The sequence below is a fragment of the Microcaecilia unicolor genome, chromosome 11, assembly GCF_901765095.1.
Source record: "Microcaecilia unicolor chromosome 11, aMicUni1.1, whole genome shotgun sequence".
In the NCBI taxonomy this organism is placed as follows: Eukaryota; Metazoa; Chordata; class Amphibia; order Gymnophiona; family Siphonopidae; genus Microcaecilia; species Microcaecilia unicolor.
Window position 1 is genome coordinate 195,515,227 of NC_044041.1, and position 17,704 is coordinate 195,532,930.

At 42.3% G+C, this 17,704-nt stretch overlaps 1 protein-coding gene across 1 annotated transcript; it reads left to right on the forward strand.

Annotated features, from left to right (window-relative positions):
- The first annotated feature begins 8,933 nt into the window (after nt 1-8,933).
- Nucleotides 8,934-17,009, forward strand: AUNIP (aurora kinase A and ninein interacting protein). The gene is made up of 3 exons (XM_030219080.1): nt 8,934-9,068; nt 12,677-12,830; nt 14,991-17,009. The coding sequence occupies exons 1-3, from the start codon at nt 8,997-8,999 to the stop codon at nt 16,028-16,030; spliced, it is 1,266 nt and encodes a 421-aa protein (XP_030074940.1). The 5' UTR covers nt 8,934-8,996; the 3' UTR covers nt 16,031-17,009.
- The last annotated feature ends 695 nt before the right edge of the window (nt 17,010-17,704 follow it).

Here is a 17,704-nt window from a genome sequence, read left to right on the forward strand (position 1 = left end):
CTTGGCAGCCTGCGGTGCAGCCACCGATGCCAGTGTTGCGTGTGGCCCTGGTGTCAACTGCCACCCAAGTTGTTTAGAACTATTGAGAATTATTGTTTACTTGTCCTCGGAGAAAGTGAAGGATAGATACCTGTAGCAGGTATTCTCTGAGGACAGCAGGCCTTATATTCTCACAAAACCACTCGCCTCCCCATGGGGTTGTCTCCTTTTCTTTCTTTTTATGTTGTTGTATTTAACTGTGATGGCCGGGAAGAAACTCATGCATGTGTGGTGGAGTGAGTCTTGCTTGCCACAAAGCTCTTGTAAAGCTTGTCATAAGATCTGGAGCGGGCAATGTGGGACCATCTTACCCATTTGTGAGAATAAGGCCTGTTGTCCTCAGAATACCTACTACAGGTAAGTATTTTCACTTTTTGGCCCCATTGCATGGTCTGAACAAAGATGTCACCTACTATAAGGCTCTTTGTTTATCTGTTCTTATGATGCCATGTAGGAGCAGTTCTCTGCAGCCAAGGAGATCAATTCCTGGTGGGAAGAGATCTTGTGAGTGGGCTCCACCCCTAACTATTACCACATAAGCAACAGCTGAAGCCCCTGCTGTGCTCCCCCCCCCCCCCCCCCCCCCCCCCCCCCCCCCCCCCCCCCCCCAAAGTACCAGTAGAGGAATAGAAAGCCTCATCCTCTCTGTCAGGCCAGTTAGCCTTGCTTTGGTTCAGGGAGTGGACCTCTTAATAATACCAGCTGTTCTATAGTGTCACTCCAGACTGGTACAGACAAATGCATTAAGCATGTCTACCAACCGGTGGAGACAATTACTGAGTTCTATATAACCTATAAGTGGACTGTGCAGTCCCTCCTGCTGTCTGTCATTAAAATAGCAAAGGAGCAATCTGACAATAGCGTAAGGCAATAATATAACCTTACCCCCTCAGAGCTGATGGTCCACCAGCTAATGCAGAAGACCAGATGATACTGCCCATGAAATGAACCAAAGACTCCCTTTGAGGAAAAGAAACAGATGTTTAGTCAGTGTGAGGTAATGGGTCAAATAAAGACTTGTCACCTTGCGTGGTGCTTCCTGCATATCTCTTGTTCTCTACAAGTTGTCCAGAGATGAGAGGTCCACATATGGTTTTCTTATCTGGTTAGTGTTAGGTAGTGAGTTGTTTAAGGATGTCGTGTTTATCCTTACTGCTTGTCTTTAGATTGTAAGCTCCTTTGAGCAGGGACTGTCCTTCTATGTTAAATTGTACAGCGCTGCGTAACCCTAGTAGCGCTTTAGAAATGTCTAGTAGTAGTAGTCTACACAAATATTGAGGAGCTGGACTGGATGCCAAGGAAGATATGTCTCGGCTAAGATTTCAGTTCTCTGTCTCCACCTGCTGCTTGATGGACATCATTTTCTTTCCATTAGTCCATTCCACTATTCCAGAATCTGTGGGGATAGTTGTCAGGTAAGACCTAATTTCTCTTTTTTTTTTTTTTTTTTAAATTTGTCAAATTGTTTTATTAATGCTTCAAAAATTACAAAGTCATATAGAACAATTCTCCTTCAGAATACAAAAATAAAGGACAATAAAACAGTAACATCCAAGCTTTGTTAACAGTCATTTTCCCCCTCCCCGGTCTCCTTCTCCATACTAATTTCTCTTTTGTCCTTCACAAGTTGTATAAAAATTGAACTAATTTCTATATCTAGCATGTTTTTTTTTTTGAGAGGAGGAGAGAGGTATATAGTGATATGACAAGCCTATTTCTTCCACATGGGTAATCTATTTCACAGGTTCACCAAAAGCATAACATTTTGGAAGGATTAAGTTTCAGCTCTAGATAACAATGCAGATGCATTTTCTACTATCGAGGGATAATACTGAGATATTACTGTTAAGGTCTTCAAAACCTTAAAGAAGCATTTTTAACATCTTCATGGCACAGTTATGTCTGCACTAAATCAAAGCGAGAGTCCTGTACCCTGTCAGTTTTTTGTGACAATCTTGTTTATATTAATATTTTCTCTGCTAAGAAAACATTCTGGGATTGTTCATTATTGTGAAAGCAGTATTTTTTCCTTTCTATATGTTAAGGATACATTTCACAGAAGATTCTCAGCTGCTGTCAACAGTGTTGTCTGGTCTACAATCGCATCATTGTTTTGGTACCTCAGCAAGTGTCAGCTGCTGCTTTGCGTCAAATTTAAAACAAATTTGGAGCCTCCCTGTGCTGCTAGCCTGTGATACTTACACAAGGAACTGACATTTTTCTCAGATTTTGATTAGACTTTTTCCTTGTCGCTAATCATTTGTCTTTTCAACTTCAGTGAGCGACATAAGAGCTTGCAATTTATTCAGTTAACCCTTTTTAAAGGGTAGAAAGAGGCTCATTGGAGAATCTCTTAGCTTTCCAAGCGGCAAGACTAGATAAAACGGTTTTGAATTTTATGCTTCCTGCTTTAGATTACAGGCGTTTTAGATGCATGATTAAGACATACCTGTTTAGGAAATTTGTGTTATTCTGTAGATTAACGATTATTGGTCGTTTATTATCTTGTCATTTACTTTATTGTAAAATTTAAAGGGAATTTTATTTTTTGTCATACTGTAGTGTTGTTAATCTCTGGTAACTTTCAGATTAATCTGTTGTAATCCACATAGAACCAAAAGGTAGATAGCGAACTATAAAATATTGTGTTATGTTAAGCAAAATATTAGGAAATCCAGGTTTCTAATGAAGGAAAAATTTGATAGCCTTTACATGAAAACCTATGGAGGGGAGCAAATGTAAAAATGGCCCAGAGTACTTCAAGAACAGCATCTTACTCTACACCCCGCCAAGGTCACTAAGGTCTTCCCAAGGAGTATCCTTAACCACACATTCTCCAAAGGACATCGCTTGCTGTAATACCCACCAGCGAGCCTTCTCCACAGTAGCCTCCATACTCTGGAATGGACTATCTCTACTTCAGGAAGCAGATAAAAGCTTTGCTCATCAACAGATCTTTCATCAAAGAAGGAACTAACTTGCCAGTTACACACACACACTAACACTACAGCAGGACATGTTTATCCACTCCTACCCTAAGATACATTCAAGCACTTTTCTGACCTCATGTGCAACTTTCGTTAAATTAGTCCTCTTTTTCTTACTCCTGTTTTATCTATATGTTTAATCTTTGCTTACACCTTATGCTGTCTTAAAATGTTTTATGGTGTTTCCTCATGGCTGAAATCCAATCTTTTGTTTCTCAGTACTGCTAAGTGTGAAACAATTCTTTTCTCACCATTCACCAGTACAGTATTCCCACTGCAGCTCCTTGTGACTCAGGGCAAGTCACTTAACCCTCCATTGCCCCTGGTACAAAGTAAGTACCTGAATATATGTAAACCGCTTTGAATGTAGTTGCAAAAATCTCAGAAAGGCGATATATCAAGTCCCATTTCCCTTTCCCTTCTCTAGATGGCATTACCTTATCCTTCAAGGATACAATCAAGATTCTAGGTGTTACATTTGATCTGGCTCTAACCTTTAAACCTCACATTGATTCGGTTCTTCGTGTATCCTTTTTTGCATTTCATTGTCTTCTGTCTGTCCACACCATTCTTTCTGCCTCAATTTTATGTCCACTTATTCATGCACTAGTTATATCCCGTGTAGACTATTGTAACTCTCTTTTAGCGGGTCTAACTTTCCAGAGTGTAAAGCATCTACAACTCATTCAGTTGACAGCACGTAAACTACACAATGCACAATGTTTTGATCGTGTCACTCCTCTGCTGATATCTGAACACTGGTTTCCTATTTCAACCCATATAAAGTTTAAGATTCTACTGTTGGTCTATAAATCTAGGTCCCCTTCTGCCCCTTCTATTTTAGCAAGGTTCTTATTCCTTACTCTCCTTTGCATTGCCTTAGATCGGCCAATAATAATCTTCTATGCTTACCACCACCTTCTCTCGCCCATCTTACTAGTACTCGAGATTCTGCCTTTAGCTATTTAGGCCCTAAACTCTGAAATGAGCTTCCCCATCAGATTCAAGATCAACCCACCATTTCATCTTTCAAACTAGCATTAAAAACTCACCTTTTCAGAACTGCATTTACCCTTCCATCATAACTTTTCTCATCTACTCTGCTAATGGGTTTTTCTGCCCTTTTCTCTTTTCTTTCTTTCCCTTTTCCCTTCCTCACTCCAGGGTGTTCCTTTACATCCCTTCTTCTTTATTTTTTTCTCATTTTTCTCTTTTTTATCTGTATGGTTTTTAGTTTTGTAAACCGCATTGAAGCCTAGGTTAGGCCCCATGCAGTATATCAAGCATGTGAAATAAATAAATATGGTAATGAAGCATACTGTCAAAACAATAGAGGTAAGCATGTGTACATACAATTACTCAATGCAAGGCCTGCTAGCTAGCAGTAGATAACAAGTAACTACAACACTTACAGAAAACTGCAAAAGTGGAAGGTAATGAATGCCTCAGTGCTAAACACCCCAAACAGGCCCAATGTGCTACAGCAGTTACAATCACTGGTAACTTAACCACCAAAACAAGTGGAGAAAAAAAGCACAAGGAAAAAAAAAACCTCATTATATGGTGACTCCATCTAATGCAACACAAGTGAGTACTATACCTTACTTTGCAGTGTTAGTTAAATATTTTTACTGCTGTAATTGCTTATGTTTGACTTATTCTTGCAATACACTGCCTTGTATTGCTAGTGTGACACATTTAGGGAAAGGGATTGGGACTTGATATACCACCTTTTTGTGATTTTTGCAACTACATTATATATATATATATATATATATATATATATATATATATATATATATACTCAAATACAAAGCAACCTACGCATCCAGCTTCTATATAAGCACACAATTATGGAACGCACTGCAAAAGCTGTGAAAACAACCTATGACCACATAAACTTCAGGAAATCACTGAAAACCTACCTATTCAAAAAGGCATACCCCACCGGCCCAACATAGATACCTACACTCTGCAACACAGCAAAACCAAAGCTCGTAATGGACACTATATAACCTTTCCTCAACCCCCACTGTACGTGATACACATGTCCTTTTATTCGACCACAATATCACCTTGTATTTGTTTCTTTACCGGACTTGGTGAATGCCGCTATTCAACCACATTATCACTTTGTATTTGTTTCTCTACCGGACTAGGTGAATGTCTTTACGGTACTATGTAAGCCACATTAAGCCTGCAAATAGGTGGGAAAACGTGGGATACAAATGTAACAAACAAATAAATATACAGGCACTTATTTGTACCTGGGGCAACGGAGGGTTAAATGACTTGCCCAGAGTCACAAGGAGCTGCAGTGGGTTCGTTTCAGCCTACAATATGACAATAACGTGTTGTACAATGAATGCAAAATGAATTAAATCTCATGGAGCTACCAGAAGCAATGGGACATAAAAGACTGGATTCAGTAGTGCCCGAGTTTAGGCACTGGCACAATTTTTGCTAAACTCTTATTTTATAAAGCACGCTCTTCGTCAAGCACCCTTTCTAGACTAGTGCTTAGTGCCCAGTCCTGCACCCAACGTAAACCTCTTCACCCAGGAACATAACATTACTAATGATCGTACTGGACATCATGCAATCTTCATCCCTTCCGATCCTCCACCTATACCTCATTCGATCACTATATAACCTTGTATTTGTTATCAACTGACTGGGCAAGCGCCTTTGACGGTACTATATAAGCCACATTGAGCCTGCAAATAGGTGGGAAAATGTGGGGTACAAATGCAACAAATAAAAGTTGTAAAAGCCTGAAGTATAAATCAATATACGCATCAGGTTTCTCTTACATATGCACACAGCTCTGGAATTCTCTACCAAAACACCTGAAATCTTCGAATAATCATCTAGAATTCCGGAAAAAAAAAAAACCCTAAAATCTCACCTGTTGAAGAAGGCATACCCCACAGTATCTGACAAACACCGAATAATGAACTATGGCATTTTAATCAGGAAACGGACAGTTTTCAACCCCGACACATGATCACACCCTAACATTTTGTCTGAATCACCCCAACCTATTTACCGATACTTCTTTACTGTACTTGTCACTGTAATAGTACCCCTATACTGTATTTGTTCACACCATAGTCTGCAACCACCTCTCCGGAACTATGTAAGCCACTTTGAGCTTACTAATAAGGAGGAAAAGGTGGGATACAAATGTAATAAATAAATGAGGGAGTGTCAGTAATGTACACAGTAAAACATTCATATAGTTGAATTACGGTACACAGAGTCTTTTACTCACATAAGTCCAAGTACATTCAACAGCAGCAACTGTTTTAGTGAGAAATATGTTTTTAGAAATAGTGGTGTATCTTGAGGAAAAAAGAGACAAAAAAGTTGGAATCAAGTTCCAGGAAAGCAGTCTGAGGGACAAAGGTTCAAAGTTGCAAAACCTTTATTCTTCAATAGTCTTTCCAAAAGTACACACAACCTTGCCCCATCAAACGTGTAAACAATCTTGACCCTACATGAGCTGTGTTTTGGCATAGGAGCCTTCCTCAGGGGTCTTCAAACGCACGAAGGGAAACAAATAGGTGGTTAAAAAAAAAAAAGGTACTACAAACATCAAATCGTTGAACTCCAAAGTACTGTTGAACCAAAATCCAACAAATTATTATATAATCATTGGAATAAGTACGAACCACCAAATTGTATATATGTCTTAATTACCCATTGAAATGCAAGTCCTTGAAGGAAAAGGGAAGAAAGTCATGGTTTTTGGTGAAATCTAAGAGCGCTGATAACTCGCACAAAGCGTTGTAGATATAGTTAATAGCCTTTCAGTGAAGGTGGTGAGGGCAAAAGAGGTGACAGAATTAGAGCATGGGACAAGCAGAAACAGGGCTGGCCCAAACCATTAGGCATGACTAGGCAGTCGCTTAGAGTTGCAGCTTCTTGGGGACAGCAAAGAACATCTGTAGCCAAAGCAAAAGCGTATTTTCTGATCACACAGACTCAAACAACCAGCAGCACATACTTTAACCTGCATCTTTACAGGGTTATTGGGTGATTATCATGATCAAAATCTTGGGGGGGGAGGGAAGGGTGCTGCAGGCTAAGGGCCTGAAAGCAATTGATATACAGATGCTCAAAACCCCAGCACTGTTCGGAACAACACCGGAAAAATACTGCCATATCAGTGTGGTGAAGGTATTTCCTAATACTCAACGCTAGGTATATGCAATTTTAGGCACGGTTAGTGTTGAGCATTAGGGAGTTTAGGGGGAGAACTGTGCTTCGCATATGCCTTGAGATTTGTGTGTCAAGCACAGCTCTTAAGAGCATGCCTGGAATGCCAGATGGGAAGGAGGATAAGAGCTGTGCTGGTTGTATCAGTCTGGGATCTGACCCAGATTTACCATGGTGGGTTGACTGCATAGTGGACTTGATGGCCTTTGGCAGACTCAGCATGGCATTTCTTGTATTTCAATCTCTCGGATTTCTCTGGACAAGCACGTGCTCACGTTTTCACACCATCGTTCCCAAATGGTTCAGTCATCACCCAAGTTTCTATATGCTCTTCACATTGTACCTTTTAGCTCCTGTTTTCGGTTTCTGCTTCTTGTATCTTTTGACCTGCTGCGCTGGGAGGCGGGGAAGGGGACCTTCTCCTGCCTGTTCTGCACCCCTATGCTAGCTCCGAGCTGACATAGGGTTTACACCCTTGTTTGGAGCGCCGTGCAGGCAGGAATAGGAAGTCAATTAACGTGTGTTTGCATTCTCATTGTGCTCGGAGCTAGCAAGCTCTTTGGTTCATGTGCTTGCTAGCTTGCCTTTGAGCATATGGCATTAGCACATGCGAGTGCTAGTTCAGCACTAAAGGCCTTTAGCGCCCGCATTTGCTTCTGAGCATCGGGGCCTGAGGGAGGTGTAAGGCTCAAAGTTTGCCTAGGGTGCTCACCACCCCTGCATCAGCTCTGGGCAGAGAGCTTAATGCTGAAGAAGTGGGGAAATGGGACTTGATATATACCGCCTTTCTGAGGTTTTTGCAACATTCAAAGCAGTTTACATATATTCAGGTACTTATTTTGTACCAGGGGCAATGGAGGGTTAAGTGATGTAGTGGGAATTGAACTCAGTTCCCCAGGATCAAAGTCCACTGCACTAACCACTAGGCTACTCCTCCACTCATTGAGGAAAATATATCACTTGTGGTTTCTGGCACTGCAGAAAAGAAATACTTTGGGCAAATTAGATGGGCCTTGGCTGCCATCATATTTTTTTCCCTTTCTTTACTTTTGTAAATATAATCCATTACAACTTTCTGCTGTCCTCTAATGTGTACATTAGAAGTAACATCCACACTGACCCAATCCCTGCTCTTTTTTTCTGGAACCATATGGTAATCCTACCTATAATTTAGCCTTACTTTGGGTGTGCCCTGTTTTTTTTTTTAACTTGCAAACTACCAAAGCAGGACACTTCTATCAAGTAACCGTGAAGCAGAAGAGAAGATTTTATAGCCAGTCCGGGTTTTGAAATATAATCCCCAAAGCAGGATAATATTCCAGAAAAAGGAGGCCGGATTGAGCCAGCCGGGTTTTACTTCCACTGCTTTCAATGGAAAAGCAATGGAAGTAAAACCCGGCTGGCTCAATCCGTCCTCCTTTTTCTGGAGCCATATGGTAACCCTATTTTACCCATTGCAATCACTGCTACAGGACTCACAGAGTGCACAGAGAAGAAGGCCAGAAACCCACAGCTGGCAACAAGAAAACTTCTAACAATTGCTACAACAGCCAGGCGTCTCGGCGTTTGTACTCAGGCACTGTTACGGCCAGCCCGACTGGCAGAAGGACCTCTCCGGCACCATCACGGACAGCTCTGAGGCCGCGAGGACCAAGCGGGTAAATCAAACGTTCGTTCGTGCTCTTCGCTGCTTTTGTCTTACCGTTGGAGACTCTAGAGTCGCGGGCGCTGGAAGAGGCGGTTCCGGGTATGGACCGGGGCCAGGCCGAATCCTGCGGAGTCTGGCTGGACACTGCCCGGTTGAAGAAGCCCAAGAGACAGGTACTGCGAGCCCAGCTGTGCACGAGACGAGACCGCGCGGTGATGACGCCTTTACGGCTCGCGCCCTGGAGTGCTAAGAGCATGCTCTGCTGATAAGGGCTGCTAAAGTGCTGGCACCCCTCCCCCTCCCCCATATTAAGCAAGCTCCTTCATTATGTCCAGGGAAGCGGAGTTTGCAATGGTCTTTAGCAACCCTTCGGTCACTTTCAAATGTTGGCGCCAATGTGCACAGTACTACTACTACTATTTAGCATTTTTATAGCGCTGCACAAACATAGAAGAAAGAGTCCCTGCTGAAAGAGCTTACAATCTAATAGACAAGAAATAAAGTAATCAAATCAATTAATGTGTACAGGAAGGAGGAGACAACAATTGTCTCAAAAATATGCAAACTGCTGCTCAGCCTGTACTGATTCAGCACCATCCTTCTGCATTATTTATTTCTTTGCAACTGCGCTAGGAGGCAGATTTAAGTAGTGATATATATTTTTCCTCCCCCCCCCCCCCCCCCAAATCATACACAATTCTGTAAGTGCAGCAGCAACAATATGAAAACTGAAGAAAGGATTAGGTAACATAGTAGATGACGGCAGAAAAAGACCTGCACGGTCCATCCAGTCTGCCCAACAAGACAAACTCATATGTGCTACTTTTTGTGTATACCTGACCTTGATTTGTATCTGCCATTTTCAGGGCACAGACCTTAGAATTAGAAACAGGCAGGGTTGCCAGGTGGAAATTTTTTTTCCCACCCAAACCCCGCCCTGAGACACCCGCCCCCACCGTCATCGCCCCCGCCTCCCCCGTCATCGGCCCCACCTCCGCTGTCGTCGGCCCCGCCCAAAACATCACTAACCCCGCCCCCCACTGCTGAAAAAACCGCCCAAAAAACCGCCCTGAAGCCCAAAAGCAGCCCAAAAAACCGCAACCCACCGCGGGCAAAAATTTCCCGCGGCGGGTCGCGGAAAAACGCCCACCTGGCAACACTGGAAACAGGGTGGGTTGAAAAAATTTTTCCTACACAAAGTTAAACCCCGCCCCTGATGTACCCCCGACGTAGTGCTGACGTCATTAACCCCGCCCCTGACATCGTTAACCCAGCCTCTGCGGGGCTTCTATTGGACCAAATTAGACCAATAGAAGCCCCAGAAAACCACCCAATCACCGCAACGCGGCTTTTTAAAAGCCGCCCAATTTCCCGCAGCAGGCAAAAATTGCCCGCAACGGGCCGCGGAAAGCCGCCCAATTGGGCAGGAAAACCACAGACCTGGCAACCTTGCTTAGAAATCTTGCCCAGCACTACCCCGCCTCCCCCGCCACCCAATCTCGGCTAAGCTTCTGAGGATCCATTTCTTCTGAACAGGATTCCTTTATGTTTATCCCACGCACGTTTGAATTCAGTTACCGTTTTCATCTCTACCACCTCCCGGGGGAGGACATTCCAAGCATCCACCACTCTCTCCGTGAAAAAATACTTCCTAACGTTTTTCTTGAGTCTGCCCCCCCCCCCCCCCCCCCCCTTCAATCTCATTTCATGCCCTCTAGTTCTACCGCCTTCCCATCTCTGGGAAAAGGTTTGCTTACGGATTAATACCTTTCAAATAGTTGAACGTCTGTATCACATCACCTCTATTTCTCTTTTCCTCCAGGGTATACATGTTCAGGTATACAAGTTATGCCTACTGCTGCTGCAGTTCTGGTAATGGCTCTAATATCTGTAAGTCTAAGTCATAAAACTGTTAATAAAGTGGAACTATAAAAATCTCAGGTTCCATTGTGTTAGCCTTTTTACCTTACCTTTTATCACATGAAGCTGACCTGTCCACTTGTTACAATCATTTAATAGCTTTTGGCAATTGTACGTGGTCTCCATCTTTTGTCTCTTTCCATGTTTATTACCTCCCTTGTAAAAATGATTTCAAAGTATAAATAGAATAATATCTCTACTTCAGGAAGCAGGTGAAAGGTTGGCTCACTAACTTCTGCCATGATCTACTATGTTACAATGTATGTTCTTAGTCTAACACATACACACACAGTGACACAGGTTGCACATACTGCAGCAGGACACGTTTAACCAGTCCTACCCTGAGATTACAATTATCTCTCTGACCTCATGTGCAAATTTCTTTAGTCACCTTATATTCTAACTCCTCATACCTATCTCTATGTTCCATCTTTGCTTATACCCTATGCTGTCTATTAAAATGTTCTATTACATATTGTACCTGTATACAATATGTAAGCCGCATTGAGCCTGCCATGAGTGGGAAAGCGCGGGGTACAAATGTAACAAAAATAAAAATTGTAAGTAGTATAGTATATTATGCTATACTTTGTATTATTTGAATATTTTTGCTGCTGTAATTGTCTATTGCTTATGTCTGATTTATTCTTACTGTAACATCACCTTGAGTGAATTCTTTCAAAAAGGCAGTAAATAAATCCTAATAATAATTAAAAAAAATAGTACGGAATCTTAGTGAAGATTAGGTGGCAACGCCGGTAATTGGAAAGTGAAACCGGTGCTGGGCAGACTTCTACTGTCTACGCCCTGATCGTGACTGAATAGATATAGATGGGCTGGAGTGTAAATGTTATGGGGTTTTGACATTAGCTTCAGAACTTAGTGCAAGAACAGTGCTGGGCAGACTTCTACGGCCTGTGACCTGAGAAAGGCAAGGACAAATCAAACTCGGCTATAAAGTATCACATACCATGTAAAATGAGTTTATCTTGTTGGGCAGACTGGATGGACCATACAGGTCTTTATCTGCCGTCATTTACTATGCTACATAAAAGTTGTAGCAGTACTGTGCAAGTTTCAGGATCAAAAACTACGATAGTAGGATAGCCTAGAACAGTGATGGGCAACCTTTTGAGCTGTGTCAAAATTCGCCAAAAAAACGAGCATATCAGGGGTGGTGTGTCATTTTGAGAAAATAAAACCCATAATTTTGCGATATTTATAGTTTAAATAACAGAAATGTATAATTGTAATATATAACTGTATTTAATAAACCAAAAACTAATTATTTAACTTACCTGCTTAGTGACTTCTTTGTTCATCTGTCAGTCGGTTTCTTTTGTTGGTCTTGATATTATTTAACTTGTGTGGCGTGCCGTGAACTAAGATAAGTGAGGGGGAGGGGGAATTCTTTAACTAACCTGCCTATTAGTGACTTTTTTGTTGCTGAATTTCATTGGCTAAATCTTCAATTGAAGCCGGGGCAGAGGGAGCAGCAGGGAGGGAACGAGCGGAGGACTCGGAGGGAACCAATAGGAGTGTGCACGGCAAACATGCACCAGGAGGGGGGGGTGATTTCGCGGGGAGGGGGGGCGCATCGGCAATCCGCCCCGGGTATCAGCAAGCCTGGGAAGCCACTGCTTCTCTGTATACGGCCGCGTGTCATCGAAAATGGCTACGCATGTCAGTGCTGACACGCGTGTCATAGGTTCACCATCAGGGGCCTAGAAAGATGATACATTTCATGCTTTAGTTTCCTAGATAAGTATTGCTTTAGTTAGGAATTACCTGACAAATTCTATATGCATGTGTTTCTCTGATGACTATTTGCAATACCTATTGTTTTTAATTTTTCCCCCAGACTTTGTTGTTTGGTCCTACCTCAAAGCTACTGTCTCCATTTCTCGGGAGGAATGTCAGTTGGCACAGTGCACGTGAATTTACTCAGACAAAAACTATTCGTCCTTGCAACAAACAGACTACAATTTCCTCATTTTTCATTCCTAAACCAGCAGGTATCTGTCGTGTATACTTGACAATTGCATGTTTGTAGTTTTGGTCAGAATATACATACAATTTTGTTTTTATTTATTTGGATTTTGCTCACACCATTTCATTGGTAATTTAAGGCGAGTTCATTTTATGAAAAAACAATTAACAAGGAGTGAGGAAACATTGTTTCAGCTGGGGTGCCTTCGTCAGGAGCCAATCTTAACTGTACTAAAACACAGCCAGGTTAAGGCTTTTGACAATGCGCTTGCAGTTTACATCATCCTGCTTTGGCTTCTTCATCTTTGTTTCCTCAGCCCTTGTTGATTGGTTTTGCACGTGATCATGAGGCTTGGAGTTTCTCCGTCTTTTGGTTGAGTTACTTTTATGTACAGCAGGTATTTCCCTGGCCTCAGAGACCTAATTCTAATAACACCTTGTATTTGTTCATACCGGAACTGGCGAACGCCATTATGGTACTTTGTAAGCCACATTGAGCCTGCAAATAGGTGGGAAAATGTGGGATACAAATGTAACAAACAAATAAATAATACCCTAATCAGTCTAGGAGTTGATATTCAAAGTGATTTAGCCAGACAGGAGAGACTCCTGCCCAGGTAAATCGCTCCACTGATATCAGCACTAACTGCTTCAAGCAAAACCAGCTATTTTGTGGGTGATCCGGAGCCACAGTTGACACTTATACGATTGAGAACACAATAGCAGCCATACTGGGACAGACCAATGGTCCATCTAGCCCAGCATCCCATTTCCAGCAGTGGCCAATCCAGGTCACAAGTACCTGGCAAAAACCCAGATCGTAGCGACAGTCCATGCTACAATTCCCAGAGTGGAGGACTGGCCTAATGGTTAGCGCAGCGGACTATGATCCTGGCAACCTACGTTCAATTCCCATTGCAGCTCCTTGTGACATTGGGCAAGTCATTTAACCCTCCTTTGCCCCAGGTACCAAAACTTAGATTGTGAGCCCTCTAGGGACAGAGAAAGTACCTGCATATAATGTGCACAGCACTGCATACATCTAGTAGCACTACAGCAATGATTAGTAATAGTAGTAGCAAGCAGTGGTTTCCTCACAGGATATTCAGCACTTATTCCCATCTAAAACACAGTCCTATGTTTGACTGGTTTAACTTAAGCTGTTAGGTGTTATCGCATTTAACCAGATAAATGATAGCGAGCCGCACATAACTGGATGTTCTGCGCCAGTACCCTGACAAGGCCCTGCCTTGAATACCAAGGCATAATGCTAGTGATTGTTTACAGTCTTAACACAAGTTATGCACTTAAATCATAAACAAGCCCCATGCAGAGATATTTGATTTAGCTCAGCCCTTTTTCAGTTGTAGTCAAGGTGAGCTACATTTAGGTTCAGTGGGTGTTTTCCCTGAGTTCATGGTAGTAAATCTAGACCGTGTACTTGAGGCAATGGAGGGTGAGCTAACTTGCCTCAGATCACAAAGAGCATTAATGGAATTTGTTTCCTCAATTTCCTGGCTCTCGGCCTGGCGCTCTATCAGCCTCCCTAATACTAGAACATTGTGCGCCCAACATTGTAGGCGCAAGTTATAGAATAAGGTCAGTTGAGAGCTGATAATTGGTATGAGTAATAATAGGTTATAATTGGTGCTAATTAGTTATACAATAGCGACTAAGGGTAGTTATGCATATATTTGGCACAGTGAAATCCCAGAGCACATAACTTTAACAGGAGCGTGATGCAGGGATGGGTAGGTCAGGCACGTGTCTGACAGTTATGAGCGCAAGTTCTAGAATACTAACACCTAACTCCCATTATAGAATTTGTGCTTAGCAAGCAGCATTCCAGCACCTAAATTTCAGCAACCTTTTGAGAAGTTACCCCCTAGGTGATTACTATGCTAATTTTCTTGGTAAAGGTTTGTAATGTATATTACCTGTCAGGTTACTAAAATGATTCCAAACATAAGCACCCCCCCCCCCCTTCCAAATGAGTCTATGCGTGGAAAGCTGGAATGGCAAGACCAAACTGCATTGGGCTGATGATCTAAGTGTTTGCAGACAGAAGCTTTTACCCCTAACCTCAATCCCTGAAACATATTGACTACATATGGAAAAAAGTGAAATCAATTACTATGATCTTTTGTTCATTCTCTAACAAGAAGCAAAAACATTTTTTTTTCCAGGCAAAGAGAATAAGAGAGAGAGAGCACAGGTTGCCCAGTCCTCACCAGCTATCACCTGGAAAAGCAACAAAAGAAAAGCCGATGTAAGCTGGAAGGAACCGTGCCATAAGAGGAGCAGTACTGAACTCTTCCAAGGAATTGCAGAGGGAGACGAGCCATGTTTCAGATCTGAGACACCAAAGAGGCAGGAGTGGGATTACAACCCAACTTCTCAGTCACAGGAGGTTCAACAGGTTGATTTTAATCTAGCTTCCACGTGGAAGGAAATCCAGCTACAAGACCATACATTACTTACCAGTCCTCATAAATTAACAGAGCAGAATATGTTCTTGAAAAGCAACTATGAAGTGTCTAATGCAGCTGAATATCAGCCTTGTGCTAGGCAGGATGAGAATGGAGACTCTGGAAGTCAACTTGATTTTACCCAAGACTCTGAGGGCCACCATGTTATTGCACACAGGAGCAAACATGATTCAGTTAGTTTAAGTGAGTTTATTAGTAACAGAAAGATGACTACAGTGGAAATAAGTAGTCCCACCCTGAGAGATCAGTGGGACTTGGAGAACAGTGACCCTACAGAAGTGGAAAGAAGCTTCTCTCCTACTGGCAAGCAGAGAAGTGCCTGGAAAGTGGAATCTCTGAAATGCCAGGAAAAAGTCTCTAGGTTTCCTTGGAAAAGAGAAAGTCCTGCTAAAGCTACATTTGGCATCAAATCTATGAGCCTTGAGGAGGAGGAGGAGCAGATTGTATCAGAAAGCCAGTTGTTCACTCAAGACAGCCAGGGACATACAGTCATATCCCACCATTATCTCCACAGCAGTCCTAGAAAGAAAGTACTGGCTCTGCACGACAGGACAAACCAGCTTCAGAGCAACGAGGGAATCACTATTAAGGCTCTCCCTTCTAAGGACTGCTGTAGGATTTTCTCTTGTTGCACAACAGATGCTTTGGCCAACTCACAGGACCTGGATCTACAGTCTCACTATAGTCTTTTCTTTACACAGGATTCTGAAGGAAATACAGTTATTAAACATGTGTGATTATTAAACAAATCACATAACTTACTGCCCTTTCCCCCCCTGGGTGGTAGTTCTAAAATGCACCCGAAAGCAGAGCTTGACCTAGACTAAAATGTACTGGCAAGCAGGAGCTGTTCATGTCTGAAATTTCACTGCTGTCCCGCCCCATCCACTTGAAAAAAAAACAAAACTATTTAATGTGCTGCTTAATTTCTTTTTAATTTGAAAACATGTCCAAGAGCTGAGTATGGGCAGGGTGGGTAGCCCAAATGCAGAGACAGCTGCTGTAGACCCGATTCAGCATGTCATCTTTGTCTCAAATTTAATTGAATTTTGCTTTTTTTAGATGTGGACATGGAATTTTGGCACTTAATACCTCTCCTAGGGTCTACATAGTTACATGTCCATCATATCTCATTCAGCTAATAGCACAATGCTGTCATCTAACGGAGACAAAAAGGCAGTAAGACTGTGACTATAGATGTGTAAAAAAGTGGAAGGCAGTTATCTCTCCTGTACAGCGATGTTAGTACCCACTAAAAGATGCCACAGACATGGTCAGACTTGCTAATTTATTATATATTTAAGACCATTACTCTTTTAAGGTTTAATATGTATGCATATGGGTAGAACAAGTTTCTATTAACTCCTGCACACTTTTAACCTCAGAATCATTTTGTAATCCTCATGCATTGGTTACTACTCTCTGTAAAAGCTCCAGGGAATTCCAAAATTACCCACGCTTATATCAATTTATTTTTTTGATTGGTGCCATTGTCCAGGTCCTGCCACTTCTGAGGAAGTGGAACTGATCTTTCAGCCATCATGCTGTGAGGTCTGTAGTTTGTATATAGCAGGTTCTTAAATGGGACTGGCTGGGTTTTAAGGTGATTTCAGCAGAAAAGTCCATCGGTCACAATTTAGTCTGGCAGGAATGAGGCTGGACATACATTTTAGTTATGTCAGTTTTGCCATGATTACACATTTGTTTATATGTTTATCTTTTTAGCTTCATAACTCATTGGCTTTGATATTTAAATATGATTTTATAACATTGTTTATAATGTGTGTGTATGGTGGGGGTTGTTCATAATATATTTTTCTTTGTTTGTGAGATACGATATGAATTTTGCAAACAATTGTGTGTTCTATGTATATACTAGTAAAACATGCCCGTTTCAGGCGCAAATGAAACAGGCGCTAGCAAGGTTTTCCTCCTGAACCGCCCCGCCTCCCTCCCTGCTCACCCCTTCGGCGTTGTGAAGGCACTGACCGCCATTGTTGCGGACCTCGTCAACGTACGCCAACGCCACCTTCAATGTGCTGAGTCGTTGGTTGTGAAGCCACTGACGCCATTGCTCCGCCCTCGACGTCATCCTGTTTGTTGACGCCCCAACACAGTGATTTCGGTGGCTTCACCACCACGAACCCTTCGAACCGGAAGGAAGTGCCCGGCGGACCTGACAGTGACGTCAGTGTCCTCAGAACGTTGAGGGTGAGTTTTATTATATAGGATATTGTTTTTTAAAACTCCTGACAGACTTCTGAGCCAAAACAAAGTGTCGGGTCTTTTAATAAAAGCTATTTTTAAGAGCACACTTCTTTTAATGTGTGTTTTCTCTTACATATTCATCGGGATAGTTTTGACTCATGGGGGGGGGGGGGGGGGGGGGGTGTCAGAGAGAGATTTGTCTT